The 17,352-nt window shown below is 37.0% G+C and overlaps 2 protein-coding genes across 9 annotated transcripts in view; both read left to right on the top strand.

The window, feature by feature from the left end:
- LOC122575991 (glutathione S-transferase 1-1-like) overlaps positions 1–13,653 on the top strand; it is a 39,878-nt gene extending 26,225 nt beyond the window's left edge. For 2 of the 8 annotated variants that reach the window (XM_043745629.1, XM_043745633.1), the window contains 5 exons: positions 5,474–5,685; positions 6,523–6,581; positions 6,638–6,779; positions 6,854–7,021; positions 7,945–8,284. In XM_043745629.1, the coding sequence (XP_043601564.1) occupies positions 5,545–5,685; positions 6,523–6,581; positions 6,638–6,779; positions 6,854–7,021; positions 7,945–8,100 (666 nt within the window). In that variant the 5' untranslated portion in view covers positions 5,474–5,544 and the 3' untranslated portion in view covers positions 8,101–8,284. Of the gene's footprint in view, positions 1–4,126; positions 4,385–5,298; positions 5,403–5,473; positions 5,686–6,522; positions 6,582–6,637; positions 6,780–6,853; positions 7,022–7,944; positions 8,285–13,536 lie in introns of those variants that run through there. The other 6 variants (XR_006319606.1, XM_043745634.1, XM_043745631.1 and 3 more) reach the window with 6 other exon arrangements.
- A 50-nt stretch (positions 13,654–13,703) lies between these two features.
- On the top strand, positions 13,704–17,303 carry LOC122575992 (glutathione S-transferase 1-like). The gene is made up of 6 exons (XM_043745635.1): positions 13,704–13,853; positions 15,556–15,704; positions 15,867–15,925; positions 16,299–16,440; positions 16,729–16,893; positions 17,076–17,303. The coding sequence occupies exons 2-6, from the start codon at positions 15,564–15,566 to the stop codon at positions 17,217–17,219; spliced, it is 651 nt and encodes a 216-aa protein (XP_043601570.1). The 5' UTR covers positions 13,704–13,853; positions 15,556–15,563; the 3' UTR covers positions 17,220–17,303.
- Positions 17,304–17,352: the final 49 nt, after the last annotated feature.

Here is a 17,352-nt window from a genome sequence, read left to right as displayed (position 1 = left end):
AAATCCAACTACCAATGGTATCTACTCAGGCTTCGGTAACGTTACGAAGTAACGGCAATGCCTTTGCATACGGACAGTCGTTGGTCAAAAAATAAATCTCCAAACATTGGGTTCGTTGGTGAAAGAAAGCAGTCGCCTGAGCCGCGGACAATCGGCTATCGACAATGGTCCAGGCGATGGCGAATTTCGCGACCTACGGCACAAACGCAACGTTCCAGCGTTGCTAACCATCGATTGTCCGTATGCCGAGCGAGAGAAGTAACGAACAAACGTGGAAGAGACGCACAGCGAGAAATACAGAGAATGGGAAATTAACGAAGCTAGAAAAGAGGGAGACGGAGCGAGTCGGCTCGGCTCGGGTGATCGCGGGGCGAGCGTCAGAGTGGGAACGAGGGTTGAAACGAAAGGGCTAGGCTATCTCGGCTAGATGCCGCATTTCCATGACGGCGTCGATGAGCCGAGAACGATCGCGGCTATTCCATTTTCCATTCGAGTGGATCCGCTCGCTTAATCGATAGTTACAGCGCAGACACGCCCGGCGCTAGCTGCGATAACTCGGTCAGCGTAAGCACGAGACTCGACCAGGTCAGCGAGCCAGATGCAAACTCATTTCGCGACGTTATCGACGGTCGGCCAGACGCGATAGCGGTTATCGCTACCGTTTCGTCAGATTTAACGGGACACGCGGGATGGTCGCACGGAACCGGAGGAATCGCGCAAAGTCGTGCACCCCGAAATTATAAAAGGGCGTATGCTGTCCTTTGTCTTTCCGTTATCTCGCGAGTACAACCTCCGAAACAGACGCGTGGAATTCGATTTTAAGATGAACGGTGATACGCTCGCGACGATCTTGAGAATCGGTAGGATCACGCTGATCCGTGGTCAAGTAAAGTAATTAAAGGATCGATCGTACCAGCAGTAGGTATCAGATCCGCGCCGTGTTCGCGGCATTATCGTTCGTTCCATTTCCGCTTCGTTACACTTCCAACGGATCGAACCCCCTAGCATTTGTCAACCATACGAATAGCAACGCGTAAATAATTTATGAAGTCGAACAATTGATGTATATTACAGCTGATTCGATGTGTCATGCTGTAAGGACGGACTCGTTAGGTGGTCGACGAAGATCAACCAAGGACAGACGTAATTTCTTTCGCATGAATTTCATAAAAGCATACGTGTACGAATAGTTACTAGTAGAGTAGACGACCATTGCGATGAAAGCATTTGGAACGTCTTCGAGTTTTCAGAAATTGGTTAAACTTTGACAATTAAATAGGAGATAAATTATATCTTATATAGTTATATATATAATATATCTATTATATAATATTATATAATCTTATATATCTATAGTTGTTGAACGCAGAGCAAAGATAAGTCGCTTGATATTTGTTTCACGCTGTTCTAGAGGAACGGAGACATTTTTTGGTGGATTTGCGGGAGTTGTTTGCTGCGAGATACGTTGATATTTTTATTGTTCGATCGAGAACGATACCGTTTAATGATAGAGATGGTAAAATATTTAAGAGATTGGATTAAAAGGTGAAGAATTTCAGGAACAATGTCAATTTGAAATTATTCGAGAAAATTGAAGATTATCTCTCAACGCATATGTGGAGTGTAAAAGGTTTGGTAGGTCTACGTACAGTAGCGGTAGTGAAATTTATCGAGCTAATTTCGGCTAAATAGCCATTTCACTAACTCGCAACGCACAAAAATCAATGTTGCTACGATTAAACTCGGCCGATTAAACCGCTGTTTTCAACGTGAACTTTTAATTTGTTGGTACAGGATTAATCGCCAAACTTGAAAATCATTTTGTCTAATTCGAGGAGAATAATATTTTCCATATAAAATATATATTACGTTTGTCGATGTTTTTTGCAAATCAGATGCTTCATACTTTTGTTATACTCTATTTGCATGTTTTACTTGCGAAAGACGTAAAAAATATACAGCGCAGAATAGAGAACTGCTGGATGGAACAACATATCAAGCCCCAATGGCTACGATTAGCGATCGGTTGATTGTAATAAACGAAAGCGAATAGTTTTCAAATAGCAAGATAACAAGATCGCAAAATAACAAGATGAGTAGATTGGTAACGAGAAATGAACTGAAAACGATCGGGCTTGGTACGTTCGATTGTATAACCGGTTAACTTGCTAAAGTTATTGTAACCATCTATACATTTAATACCTGTCAACATATATTCGCATATTTTCGCAACGATGCTTTCCCGCATCTGCCATTTATAAATTTTGCTCGTGCATTGTACATTGAACACTGAACACAACGAATAATGAAACCGTGCACGTAGCACTTTAAAATTCGATAACTGTAAAGCAAAATAAAGGTGGTGAATTTTAATTATCGAATTGAAAATTAATAGCGGTAAATATTGGAATTTCTTGCCAACGAATAACATAATGCGATGCGGTATAATAGGAGGCAAGATATTATTACGAATTATAATTATGATAAATAGATCAAAATGTAAACGAAATTCTTCGCGTATCCTCGTGTTGGAAATTCTTATTCTTCCAATAGGAGTACGATGCCTGCATAGTGGAAATTTTCAATTTTTAAGCGTTAGAATTTACCGTATGCTTAAAAATTCGAAAATATTCATCTTCGTATGAATTTCGTACGAAAATTCATCGCAATACATGTAAAATCTGCTGTTCGGTCTAATTTGCAGCTCAATTAAGTTCGATCTGTTAAAAAGAAACGGAAAAATTGATTATCAATTAACATAATGGATGCAAATTGATCGTTGTTTCCACTCGTAGAAAATATCGTGAGTTTCGCTAACGTGAATGGACGTGGTCTTTATTTACGATTGGGCATCGGTTGATAATCGTTTAAATGGCGATTAAACGAAAACTCGTCGCCGGGGTTGTACGCGAATAAATTGAACGAGGGCGCGGCCGCACGCGGACGCATTCATTCGCGACCAAATTACATGCTCGTTCGCCGAATAATCGATGTTTCTAGTTGTCCATGACATCGTTAAAACGACACGTTTTGCTGATGCTCCGACGGAGAAATAATTGGCGCGCGAGAACGGTCCACGTTCAGTCGTATGAATTTATGAACAACCTAGCGGAGCGTTACAATGGCGCGCGGTTATTCTTACGCGCAGTCGCGATGTATTTTCGCAGCCAATTAAAATTATATCGCAGTAACGAGTCGCATGTAACTGTCCGGTAAAATGAGATCGCGTCCCAGCCTCCCAGGTGACGACGGTAATGAAGGAAAATTTATTGAGACGAACGAGCGCGAACGTTCGCGGGAACACCGCGACAATCCCGCGTATGGCGTGCTTCCAGCTCGATAACCAGTATCCTCTTAACAGTTATCTATCGCGAAGTTTCTCGAACACGATGCAGCCACGATGATATCGAGCCTTTGATTCTTCTTCGTTCGCCTTTTTCTTCCCTTTCGTATTCTTTGAAATACGATTATCGGCGGCCAAAAGGAAATTTATATACGGCAATGGATTATTACCGCGGTTTTCAGCCAGTGTACCGTAAAAATTTTGGAATTTTAAATCGTCAAATAGAAATAAAAATAATCGTCCGATCCGAATACCCTGTCTCGAAAGACTAAACGACTACAAATTACAAGAACGATCAGAAACCTATGTATTCGTTCGTGTCCTCTCGCAAAACTATCCACAAGTCCACGAAATTCATTCGACGAACACGCGCCACTAAAACAAATCGTGTGTCTACGCCTGCTAATTAAAGCTATTAAAAAGGGCATCGCTGCTATAAATAATATCCAGTCCAAAGCTCTATATATATATAAAACGATAGAACGATTCGCTGCAAACATTTGCCTACGATTTGTTACGCTGCAACCCGTTTATCGTAAAACATCGTGGCTGTTTTGGATTTCAATCGTAACCGCCTGCAGCCTGCAACGAAACGTTGTTCGTGGATTAATACGATTTTCCCTGTCGTGGCCGTCAACATTGGCCGACAACGTGCACCCGTAACCATAGTCGTACCAGCACCTGTATCCGTACCTACCCGGTGCTCGTATCCATACCCGTGCCAGCACCCATACCAGCTTCCACAATCGCCTCCGCATCCGCCAACCTATCACGAAGCGACGCGATTACTTTTCAGTTTCAATCGCGACCACCCGAGGCTTGTTTTCATATCGATCGCTACCGATGTAGCCTTCGAACGCGTCCAGCAATATCGTCGTTACACTTTGACGCTTATGTTTGGCGTTACGACATCACTATGGTAACTTGATGTACCGTTCGACGTTATGTATTTGCTTTTGCTTCGCTGCGCGTATTCGAGTTCTATTCGCGAAACCTACGGATTTCCTGCGGTGTAGCCAGTTAATCGGCGAGGAACCTGTGGTACGTTATTTTGCAGTCAGTTACTCGAATGATCGATTAGCAAATCGTTGACATATGCACGCGTACGCGTATACGAAACAGCGTAGGTTCTAAGGTGATTTGTCACTCGAAAATTGTTAAAAACGTGTCGTCTAAATGAAAGGAAATAAGAATAAAGGAAAGTATTCTGTCGCTTTGCACGGATCGCTAATTAATGCCGATTAACTTTGCGTTTAGCTATATTTTATGATGTGAATTAGCACGAAGGGAAAAGGTAAACTCCTTACATCGAGCTTCTCTTATTTCAGAGTGATCTTCCTTGCGCTACTTTCAATGCGTTATTTTGAAATAAAATATCGCTTAATATTTGACATATAATATTTTACTCCGTGTATTGTCTCTCTTAATTTTATCACACGAAGGATTCGAAAATATCTCATAAATCGAAGATAATGTACGAAAAGTTGTCTCGAGATGTGATTCAAGTTCTCGAAATTCTCGAGTCACGAGACACGTACTTTCACAAACTCAACCCGATTCACATTTCAGATTCTCGCACGTCTCCATCTGCATTACATCATTACGTCTCCATTACATCAGTTATCAGAAGAAATCTGTAGAAAGAATATTTAAAGAATATTTAACTTATAAATAACTATGACAATGTATATTATAACGCTAAACGTACTGATTATATAAATCGATATAACAAACTATTTTATCGAAGCTTTCGTCAAATAAATTTAGTAATTTAATATGTTACGCACGTGAATCATAGTAATTAATAATTAACAGGTAGAATAGGTATTTCCAATAAATCCGTAACAGTAAAATAATAAGAAATAGTAACAGTTCGTCTATCGTTTTAAAACGCCATTTGTCCTGCCTGCCAGTCTCTCGTTTACACGATCGAGTTATACTCTGAGCGACCATACTCTTCGAGAAAGATTTCCATAAAAATCCGCACGATCTGGTCAATACCCTTCCAATCCATAGGATCCGAGACACAGTAATCGTGTGAATTTGTATGCGAACCGAGGTACATGTGGATGCAAAATGTAAAGATTCTTTATGTTGGATCTACTGTATAAAAATCTCGTTTGTGCGCAGTGACATTCCAGAGGCAAAAGAAAGAAGAGAAAACGACGTTGACACGAGAAAGGTAAAGGAAGATCGAAAAGATGCCAATTGATTTATACGGTATTGCGTTTAGTCCGCCATGTCGGTCGGTTCTACTACTGGCAAAGGCGATCGGAGTCCACTTGAACTTGAAAACGATTTCCCCCATGGACGGAGAACATATGAAGCCTGATTTCCTAAAGGTCCGTTCGATTCTGTAATCATATAATATTTTTCGGAGAGATTTCTCGCGAAAAATATTAAAAATTGATGATTTACAATAACAAAAACGTTTTTTTAGTTGATGTAAAGATTATAACATGTAACGTAGGTTACGTTCAAAGCGCTGCATCTATTTGTTGAGAATTTTCGATCTTTGAAGCCGAAATAATGTTATGGGAACGCAAAATTTACACTTTTAATTAATGTTTGAATAGTTATACGTTTATTTAATGGACGATCTCTGTTATATTCGTCGATACATATCTGCACGCGTCTCAGCACTTTCTTCTTTACCCGACTGTTAACCGATGACCCTTCCAGATGTTTCTAACGATTAGACAGTTTACATCCATCTGTTTTTGAGACGCTGCGCACACACATACTCCCACACACTAATACTCGCATACAAGTATTCTTACTGCACGTTTAACCCAGTCCAGCACAGAAAATTATACATATCTCAACACTATTTAAAACAGATAGAACGAATTAAAAATGTCTTACGATTTTCGCCGTAAAATTAAAGGAAATATGTATGCAGTGTTGATAATATGCGTAGCTAAATCATGGTTGACACCTAAATACTTTACTAAATATTAAATCTAGTACTTTACCTAAATACTTGACACTAAATCTTATTGAAGTACATAACATTGTATAGATGACTCTTCGATTAAATGAAATCAGCTTACTATTATAAGATTTACATTCCCATCGCACGATAGCATCTTATCGATGAGACAACGACATTCGTTTTAATAACGCGCGTGAAGGCTTTCTTATTCGCCGTGTGTTTACGTAATTAATACGCTTTTTAGCTAAACCCTCAGCACGTGATACCGACGATGGACGATAACGGATTCGTTCTGTGCGAAAGGTATGCAACGATTATTTATCATTTGCGTAAGTTCGTTGATAATGTCGCGCTTACAGTCGACCAATCATGGGATATTTGGCGAGCAAGTATGCCAAAAATGACTCTTTGTACCCAAAAGATCCGAAAAAGAGAGGCATGGTGGACCAAATGCTATACTTTGACGTCGGCTCGCTTCACGAGAACATGATTAAATGCTACGTACGTATACTGTCTGATATTTTTATCGCCGTAATTATTTTGTATTATATGTGTTATATCATGAAATCCATTAGTATCCAGTAGCGTTACATGGAGCGCACTCCCTAAACGAAGAAGATGTACAAGCCGTAGAAAAGTCATGCGAATTGTTAAACACGTATCTGGAAAATAGAGAGTTCGTTGCCGGTGATACTCTTACCATCGCTGATTTTGCCATCCATACGACTATTTGCGTTTTGTTGGTAAGTGTGCAGCTATTGGAAAAAGTATTACGTAGTCGAATAATCGATTTACGTGATCGAATAGAATTAGATGTACGTGTGTATGTACATCGATACTGGAGCAATGAAAACAAAAATGAAGTTTGATATTTAGTAGTAACTTGCGAAAGAAAACGTCGACACGACCCCTTACCGACTGCTTTCTCGAGCAATAGTGAATTTCTACGTTGTAGAAAATGTACAAGTAACGAGTAAAGCGAAGAAAAAAAGATGTCTCAACAAAAGAGACTCGCAGGGTTGAAAGTGACTCTTTGACATCAAACGGTTCGTTTCACGTTAATTGACGTTGAAGTTAGGATAAAAAGCGGCAAAAAAAGAAACATAATGCACTCTGTCGCACGAGCTTTGATCGTTTAACGATACATCGAACTTTATCTTGATTCCCATTAAGCCGCTATAACAAAAAGTAGGTTATTCCGAGATTACGCTAAATTACAAATCTCTTTGTAATTTATAACTTACCGACAATTACGGCAAACGAAATATGTATAGATAATTTAAAAAAGAATAGTTGTACTATTTACATTTTAATATTCAGCGAAAAGGTATGCTCCTCTGTGTAATGTAACTTTCAATTCTGTTAAATGATATTACGTGCCAATAATGTTTTCATTCTACAGAGTAGCGATTCCTGTTTCAGTTAATAAATTCCGTCTGTTTCCATTTTCTTGCTCCGTCTAACTAGTCTGTAAAAAATATCGCCACTATCATTTTACGGACCATTATTCTCGCTCGCTTTTAAACATCTGCCCATAGAAATGGAAGTAGAAATGCGTTATATCGTAAACGTTGTATCGTAAACGTACTAACAGTGTACGGTGGATATTATAAAAAGCTTGAGAGATGAAATATTATCAACAGGGTATAATATATTTTGTTGACAGTGCTTCGACTTCGATATCGGTCGATACGACAATGTGGCTGCCTGGTACAATCGTTGCAAGCAACTCCTGGATAAATTCGGTTTCGAGGATGTGCACGGCCCTGGGACAAAAATGTTTACCGAATTGTATCAGGCGAATTTAGGAAAATCCAGTTAACTCCGAGGTTGTAGAATAGCACGATAGAACGGTGAACTCGATGCTCGTACACCGATGATCGAGATTAGACATGAAACCTATTTCATCGTTTCGTTTAACGAAAAAGGTATTTAAAATCATCGATTATTTATTATAGCTTAAATTGAAAGACAAATATAATTAAATAACGAGTATATAAATATAATACAACGGTTATTTTCTAATCGTCCCTTTCCTGTTATAACTTAATAAGTTATTAGAACTATAAACAAAGTTGTTTGCACCACACCGATTATTTTATATCTATCAATTACTGTAAATACGTGCAATAACGATAATTAAGATATATTACCGATAAATCAATTTCATGATACCTATATCATACAACGTAGCCAACGTTTCACGCGGTTGCCTTATATCATCTTTGACGCGCAACATCCGTTAGTTATCGATTATCTTGCAACATATTATTCGCGTACTTATCATAACCCTTTCGAAATTTATTTATCCGCTTGTCTGCAGCCTGATTTCAACAAACTGTACTCTATCAAATTCTATGATTAGCACGTGTAGTTTGAGCTACGACTCGTCTTCGACAATCCGAAAATCCACGTGGAATCAAGACTCGCCTTCTGCGATTAGATAAACATTTCTGCCAACGTTTGTGGTATCGATCTTTCGATGACGACACGATATTTGCACGTCATTTATAAAGACACTGGCGACAACTAACTCGGTTAGATAGTTTGTAATTATCTCCATGAGCTGTTGAAGAGTACACAGTTAGATTTGCCTTGCGTGTTCTGGTACTTCTCCCTTTCCCAATACCTTTATATCTGTTCCGATTATTTGTCGCAAATCAACCGACTGAAGTTTCCAGTACGACAGCCAGAGAGTTTCGGTTCATTTCAACGGCTTTCGTTTCGTAGTAGAATCCGTTTATCGATCACGTCCAAATATTGTTTTCGGTGAAACACACGGTTCGATTAGGTAGACACTCGACGCGAAATTTAATCGACTCGTAGTGAAGGATCACTCGTCCTATGAAACGTACATCTACGCTACTGATTGGGAGCGAACTGAATTCGCGAGTAAAGTTTACCGAATAAGCTGAATATTCATTTTAGAAAAACTTCATTCTTTCCCTTTAGAATCACTCGTACAAATACATATATTAAATATATAAACAATAAATTATACGTATACAGCAGTGATACGATAAGAACAAATGAGCCGTGCAACAAGCCTATTTTCATTTACTGTCGAGTAATGTCAAATAATCACTATGACTTTGTGTTTTCTTATCCAAGATTTACATACATCAACCTTGAATCGCTCACCAGCGATTAGAAGTAATGCCGACAGTGAGAATGCACTTCTTTCCTTTTCTTTCTTTTCGGGAAATATTAACACCAATGGATAATATTATCTTCAAGTATTTTCCGTGACACGATGTACTAATTTTTGAAGAATCAAGCGAATAGAGGGAACGTGGATAAATCAATCACAAAAAATAGAAACCAAATTATCCGGATCCCTTGAAAATCAAAGAGAGGTTCTATCGTCGTCTATTTCTTTTTTCATCTCTCTTTTTTTCCCATCCACTGATTGTTTCGTCCTCGTTCGACTTCCGTACGCGATGTTTTTCACAGAGGCATGCGTTCGCCGGTCGTGCGTGAGACTACGTGGCAAGAATTACGCAACACGGACAATAATTTTGCTGTACGATACAAGCATGATGCGGCAGAAACTGCGGAATCCTGGACCGAGTATGCCGGCTGAAAAACCCGTTGCGCTTCCGTTCCCGGAATTCCTGTTCGACGGTCCACGGCATTCTCCTGTTCCTGAATTTAATTAACTCACGGTCCATTTCGCGAATGCGGCCGCGCGGATCGCCCTCCAGGAATCATCGAAGGGAAGATAATGTTTTTACCAGCGAAATTGAGAACGCCTCGGAAGAAACTTCCGTCGCGCGCCTTCCAACGCAGTTCTGCTCTCTTCAGACACGGCTTTCTCCGCGCTTTTTGCTCCGTCTTTATTATTATTTCCGATTTTTAATTTGATCGATAGATTGATCGGTAAAGTTTCTCGCAACGGGACATTTCTTTCTTGTGTGCTTTCATCGTCGATGGTTTAGGACGCTACACGAGGATCGTATAAGTGTATAGCCTGTACATTAGCACGGATACTAGACGACGAATTAAAAATTACAGAAAAATAATCGAACGTTGTCCCGTGTATATAACGTATAAATATACACGTACGCTTTTGCAGAATTTTCTTCGAAGGGAAGCTTTATTCCGCAAAATTGTATTCTTTTTGTATCGTTTTATTTACGACGAATAACAACTTGCTCGATATTTCGTTCATACGGTGTTGTTTAATGCGAAAATACTTCTGCGCGTAACATAGTCGTGTTATATAGGGAAAGTTTGCAAAGTATTTTAATAACGATTCATTCTTGCTTTCGAAAGGGAAGCAAATATTTAAGAAATTACAAATGCATAGTTGCTCAACTTAATTTCACTCTATTAAGTGAAAAATCGAGTTTTCATTATTTCCTTGACAACGTTAAAGTCTGCCTTCATATTTAATTTAATCACACTGTTACGTAACAAGCGAATCTAATGAAATAATAACTGTGAAAGAATTAATGTTAATTGACAAAGAAAACTTTCGTTTATTAAATAGCATAGTTTATTAACTGGCAATACCTAAAATAAAATTAATTTTCTATTCTAAAAGGATGTTCGACGTTGTATGTACGAGGATGTATCGTGAGTCATCAGAGATAATAGTCATCTTGCCAATAATTAAATGATTTCCAAATGGATCTTGCACCAGATAGTGCAATATACTTAAGTTCGTGGCAGTTTTTACTGGTTCGATGAAAAAAGTACTAAAATTACTAAATAATTTCAATGTCAAATACCATATACCGGCATCACTCACTTTTTTCAAAGCGGAACAGATTTCGCTCTGGAAACCTATTAACCGAGGACTGTACTACAATGGAAAAGCAGTGACGCTACGATACAATTCAACGTCGTAATTACAAATTTCTATGAAATATTTTCAACAATACAGAATATTCAGAAGCAAATTGAAACATTTTTATGCGTCTCGTGTGAAACAGTAAGGCAAGCATTTGATTAAATATATTTATACAAGTAAATTAAGTTGCGGAAATCGTAAATAGTAAAATCACTTTTTCTGTATAAATAAAGCAAAGTCAACGATTGCGATAAATTATTTTTAATTTTGAAAGTATCTGCTTTTTTTCATTTGCTTTTAATATCGTTGCAACGTCAAAAATCACTAACAGTCGCTCGTTTAGATCTGAATTGTTAACTAAAAATTTGATAATTCAATCGGTCAATTTCGGTCGATCGTTCAATATCGAATACAGCATATTCGGTTTATCGTCGTGATATTGTTTGAAAGAGGCTTGAAATTGCACGCGAAGCTTACGAATCTTTCGGTGCAAATTTTCCCTACGGCTCGATCTACATGAGTGAATTCAATTCTGCCGCGCTATTCGTAATTAATCCGCGTCTTCCAAAAGAGCGTTCCGCATTCCCGGTATGGCCGGAACCACAAATGATTAGAGCTACATTTCCGGTGGCGTGGACGTGCGCGGCGACGTTAAATCGAAGGATTTGCGGTCTTCTTGGATCTCGGTATTTCCACGATGCATGCATCGCGAGAATCAGGCAGGTAACGAAGGAAAAGTGGGTCAACCAGTTTACAAGCTCGTGATCGATTCTCCTAGCCCGTGACCACGCTCTGCCATCGTATTGTGTATCAAACTATTTTCTCAAAAACGAAGCAATCAATTTGTCGCATTGAGAATGTGCTCGAATCGTCTGCGAGCTTCACAGAACCCATTACGCAGTGTAACGAATGAAATATTTATTTACACGTACAACATATTTGATGATACTTAAATATTAAATATTATATATAAATATTAGAGGATTCGTTAGAGCGAATTCAGTGAGTCAGTAACAACAAAATATACATAGCGTTAGTTTTATGTAACACGACTATGATTTCCTGTCTATTTTTAAACAAACCATTTGCAAGTTTACGATTATACTCTTGTTTGTTACGTTAAGTATCGTTGTCAACGCAATGACACGAATTAACTAATCTATATTTAATCATACTAACTATCCTGCTAAACCTGATAACGTGTGCATACGTAGCACCTGTATGTATCAACATTATCGTTAGAAAAACAACGTTTATACGTTTGAGAATATTATAGAACGAAGTAGTTTTCTGTATAGAATTCTACGGGATAATAATACAGGATTTTAGATTTCTCATTATGTTATGGAATACGTTCAAATATTTGTTAATTCTATGTTATTGCACGAAGCCTTGTAAAATGAAATTCATTAACGGTATGTTATCTTGTATTTGTATAATATACTTCTATTTATATCTCTATATTTACATATATTTCGTAGTATCGAATTCAAATACTTCAAAATGCTATGTATCAAAAAATTTCTCTTTTTCTCTGAACATCTATTAGATTGTCCTAAAAGTTTCTCTCGTTTTAGAAGAAAATGATAGATAGACACTTTTTGTTTTAATGCAAACGAAACGTGTCCTACGATAGCTAGAACACGATCGAAGATAAAGACCACAACATTTGACAGATTAGGTTTCACGTTTGTGTCAACATAGCCAGATAAAGCAGCTGTGTGCAGATAGCGAAAAACATTTTTCGGGCACCCTGATATAATTGCTTTACTTTCAGTTTAGTTATTTCCTTATTCTTCGAACCTTCAAGTTTGCGTTCAAGGCTGAACAGAAGTACTTTCACCTCGAGCGACCAGCTTGATTTATTTGAAATACATGACCGTATCCCACAATGGAATTTCAATATTTCTTGCACAAGCATCGTGTCTGTTGGCGAATATTTCTCATTATGTTCCACAAAATGGAATTTTAAAAAGCTACGTTTATTACAGAAGAAGGATTTGATTCCTAAAGTAATCTTTTGCGTTACATAGGATTGTATCATTGCAGAGAGATACTACATTATTGCAAAGTCATTGTATGAATAAGAGGCAAACGAGACAACAATTACATCACCAAGTAAAATGACGTTGTATTTTATACCTCCGTTTACCGTTAAAATTCTGTAAACAAACATAAAAATTCGTGCAATATCAAAAAACTCGAACATATAAAAAATGTTTAATAATTAATCAATATCGCATTAATCATAAAAGTATATGGATAAAAGTTGCATATTTTTCTTGATAATTTAACTTGACAACACATTCTATTCAATGTGCTGGTTTTAGGACTATTATCGTTTTGTCACGATGAGATAAGAATATTTTCATCTATTTTATAATCACCCAACTTTGGAAAACATTTTTTAAATAAATAAATAAAACAGCTTCTAACAGCGTATCATTTATTTCGGTCTATCAGCTACGTGCTAAATTCTAAGAAGATCTAACAATCTGAAAGTCCGAAAAATATCGAAAGGGAAAAGCAAAGGAGGTGATACCTCCATACCCGTGACAAGTTGAAACCGGTTGAGCCTGCGCAGTGCTCTCTTCTTCGCTACTTGAAAAGGAGGACATATGGCAGATACGCTGGCATTTATAAAGAGACTGGAGAGCTAACTCCTTTAGATAGCTCGCAATTATCTGCTAGTATACCATTGGAGAACTCGTATTTGAATTTACTTTACGCGTCTTCGTTTATCCGCCACATATCATCCTTGCTTTCGTCGTCTGAAGGAGGTACGAAGTTTCATGGACTGTGCTTTCAGTTTTTGATTTAATGTTGATTTTAATTGTCAATTGTGCTTTTGCCGAATAAAGTAGAATCCGTATCTCATTGTTCTGTAACTATTGCTTGAGAGTGAAATTCAATATGTTCTTTTGCTACACGATTATCGAGTTGATGCATGCTGGAGATAACCACATAAAGAGTGTTTACCTCAAATGCGCCTGTAATTCTTTAAAACTGTGAACGAATAATACAGAGAAAATATTTAACCTTGTAGCGATAAAACGTTGATTCATAACGCAACTTGTTTAGTGCAACAGGCATGCCATTATATACGCTGTTTTTAGGTTAATAGATCTAATGTATTCAAATGTATTTAGATGTAACGTATCAATACGTTAAACCAATGTATTACGTTACATTTTTCACGCTATATTAAAAATATACTTTCTATATACTAAGTTACATATGGTAAACGTAACTTTGTAGTTATATAAAGGTATAGATTCTTTAGAAAATACTGGCACATTTGAATAAACATCGATATAAAAATTACCTGCCACTGTATTGAATAAATATAAAGTGATATAGTTACTAAGCTTTTTTACATTAACGAGTGTGTAGCAGTAAGAAATTCATTGAAGGCGCGATGAACCGGCTATTGCATGATAGAAAGTTATTTAGTATTTCCGTTGACCTAAATAGCTATCATGCGTAACACGGAGATAGAAGGAGATCTCGTGGGACGGTACAGGGGCAAAGGAATTATTAATCTCAGTGACCTCCACCATTTTCGGCCAATACGGTGTTTATCTTTAAGATTGCATCGAGTTGTGTGAAAAACAATCAATCGGCGTTCCTTCAGGGAACCTCTTTCTATCTCCGCACTGTGCTCTTGTCTCCTCTTAATCGTTACGATCTCAATACTGAGTCATGCCATTGTTATGTGCACAAATACGTGGATACACGTATACTCGCTGTTATATACGCATATGTACGCGTACATATGTAATTTTCTATCTGTGTACAATATACAGCGTGTCCAATTTATCTCGAACCGCTGAAATATCTCGAAAAACATGATGATACAAAGAAAAGATATTTCAGAAAAAAATTGCACAACGTCGAGGGGAACGTACTATACTCTTGCGGTAACCTTGAGAGTGACATTACAATTTTTAGACGGATACTTGCATCTTTTATTACATATTCTTGTAGCTGACGTTTTCAAAATACCATAAACCCGTATCGTTCGCGCCATCCGTTATCGAGATACGAACTTTAAAATCCGATGTGTCGCCGGCATTAGCGTTATCCGATCTGCACCACAGAGAGATGTCAAGGTTACCGTAAGATCAAGTACACGAGAGTATACTATACCTTCGTTTACGAAAACGTTTTTTCACATGATTCATGTTCACTGCATGATTTTATATCTTTATTCACTATGTCCATAAATATCGTTAAAACTTTTCTTCTATTGCACGTCTGTTGAATAATTGAAACGATCACGTATTTCATTATTTAAATTAACGCATAATCATTTCGCAGTAAATAAATTAATTTATTTCTAATTTTAATATTACAATATAAATTTTATAATTGTTTAAGTAATAACCAGTCTAAATTTTATTTTTATTTTTAATTCTATACGTCGATCCGAGTCGAAGTTTCAACAAAATTTCTTAAATGACGCATTACATACCGTTACAGAAATCAAAATGCCAATTGATTTTTATCAACTCCCTGGAAGCGCTCCGTGCCGTGCCGTTGCATTGACGGCCGCCGCGCTTGGTATCGAAATGAATTTTAAGGAAGTTGCTTTAATGAACGGAGATAACTTAAAACCAGAATATTTGAAGGTACGAGCAATTAATATAAGCTAAACATAATTCTATTACACTTGTATTCGATTCTATTAAAGCAAGAAATTAATATCTTGTATCAAATACTTCAATATTTTATTATATTTATATTTACTTTTAATATTCTTGGCAATATATTTGATGTCTTCTTATGTACAGATGAACCCACAGCACACGATACCTACAATCGATGATAATGGTTTCTACTTGTGGGAAAGGTAAAATTGATTTATATATTATATTATATTATATTATATTCTTTAATTTCAAAGAATCTTGTTTCTTTTTCTCAATACCATGATCTACTGTTTGTATGCTATATAAGTATACCTGCGCTTAAACTAGCGTGAATTTAACAAATTGATCATTAACTAACATTTCGTTCCGAGAAATAGAATCCTATTATCACTCTAACACTATTTTGTAATTCCGTTGCAATTGTGTCTTTTCTTTCAGTGGATCTGCACTTTCTGTCTTATAAGTCTGTGTTACAGTTTTCATGTAACGGAGTAATACGAACGAGCAATGATAATGATTAACAAGATCTGGAATAAAAACGTATAGACGTTATGTACATTCTTTTTCTTTCAGTCGGGCTATTATGGCATACCTGGCAAATCAATATGCTAAGAATGACTCATTATATCCAAAGGATCCGAAGAAACGTGCGGTTGTTGATCAAAGATTATATTTCGACGCATGCACCTTGTATAAATCTTTCGCAGACTATTACGTAAGTTTAAAGCCATTTAGTAACTTTTTATGGCGTACTGAAAGGAATTTCTATACTACATAACATTCCTAGATGTTTAAAAATAAAAAACTAACTTAATAGATTCTTACATATTTCATTATGCGTAGTGTTCGTAAATAATTTCTTTTATTTTTATAAAAGTAGACAATTTAGGCGATATATACATGATTTTCTTGTCGAATCATTTGAAACCGCTATTTAATCTTTTATCTTAGAATATATATTAGAAGCAAATAATTAATTAGCGATCTTACAATTTGTCATTAGTATCCTATAATTTTCGCCAAAGCCCCTAAAGATCAAGCGAAATATGAAGCTATTGGTACGGCCATGTCTTTCCTTAATACATTCCTCGAAGGACAAGACTACGTGGCAGGAAAGAACATGACTCTTGCCGACCTGACCCTTGTGGCCACCGTGTCCACAATAGAGGTAATTTCCTTGAAAATATTATTTTATCAAAATGTTATCAGTATGTAATCAATATGTTACACTGATAATAATATGACAGTAACGCCACTATCAAGAGACTTAGAAAAAAAGTCATAAAAGAGAGTTTTAGAGAGCTCTTTTATATAAAGTCACATTTATTCGTTACATCATTTAAACAACAGGTCATGGACTACGATCTCAGCAAATATAAAAATGTGACGAGATGGTATGCAAAGATCAAGTCGGAGGCTCCAAAATACGAAGAGTACAACAACGCAGGCATAAAGGCATTCAAAGCTTTGGTGGATAGCATGGCGAAAAAGTGAAAAGTGAAACACAATAACGATATTCGAAACCATGATTTTTTTATGTGAATTCTATACAAATAAATTTTTTATCGTTCCCTTCTACAGAGAGGAATTCTGCTTACTTATAATTATAGAGTCTAAATGATACATA

Source organism: Bombus pyrosoma, linkage group LG15, assembly GCF_014825855.1.
Source record: "Bombus pyrosoma isolate SC7728 linkage group LG15, ASM1482585v1, whole genome shotgun sequence".
NCBI lineage: Eukaryota > Metazoa > Arthropoda > Insecta > Hymenoptera > Apidae > Bombus > Bombus pyrosoma.
Note: the sequence above shows the minus strand (reverse complement) of the source record. Positions and strands in the feature narration are given on the sequence as shown.

Excerpts from the sequence above, each read along its gene's own strand:
- LOC122575992 (XM_043745635.1), top strand. The coding sequence starts at position 15,564 with ATGCCAATTGATTTTTATCAACTCCCTGGAAGCGCTCCGTGCCGTGCC. Across the intron at positions 15,926-16,298 it reads GGTTTCTACTTGTGGGAAAG|TCGGGCTATTATGGCATACC; the intron begins GTAAAATTGATT and ends TTTTTCTTTCAG. Across the intron at positions 16,894-17,075 it reads CCACCGTGTCCACAATAGAG|GTCATGGACTACGATCTCAG; the intron begins GTAATTTCCTTG and ends TTTAAACAACAG.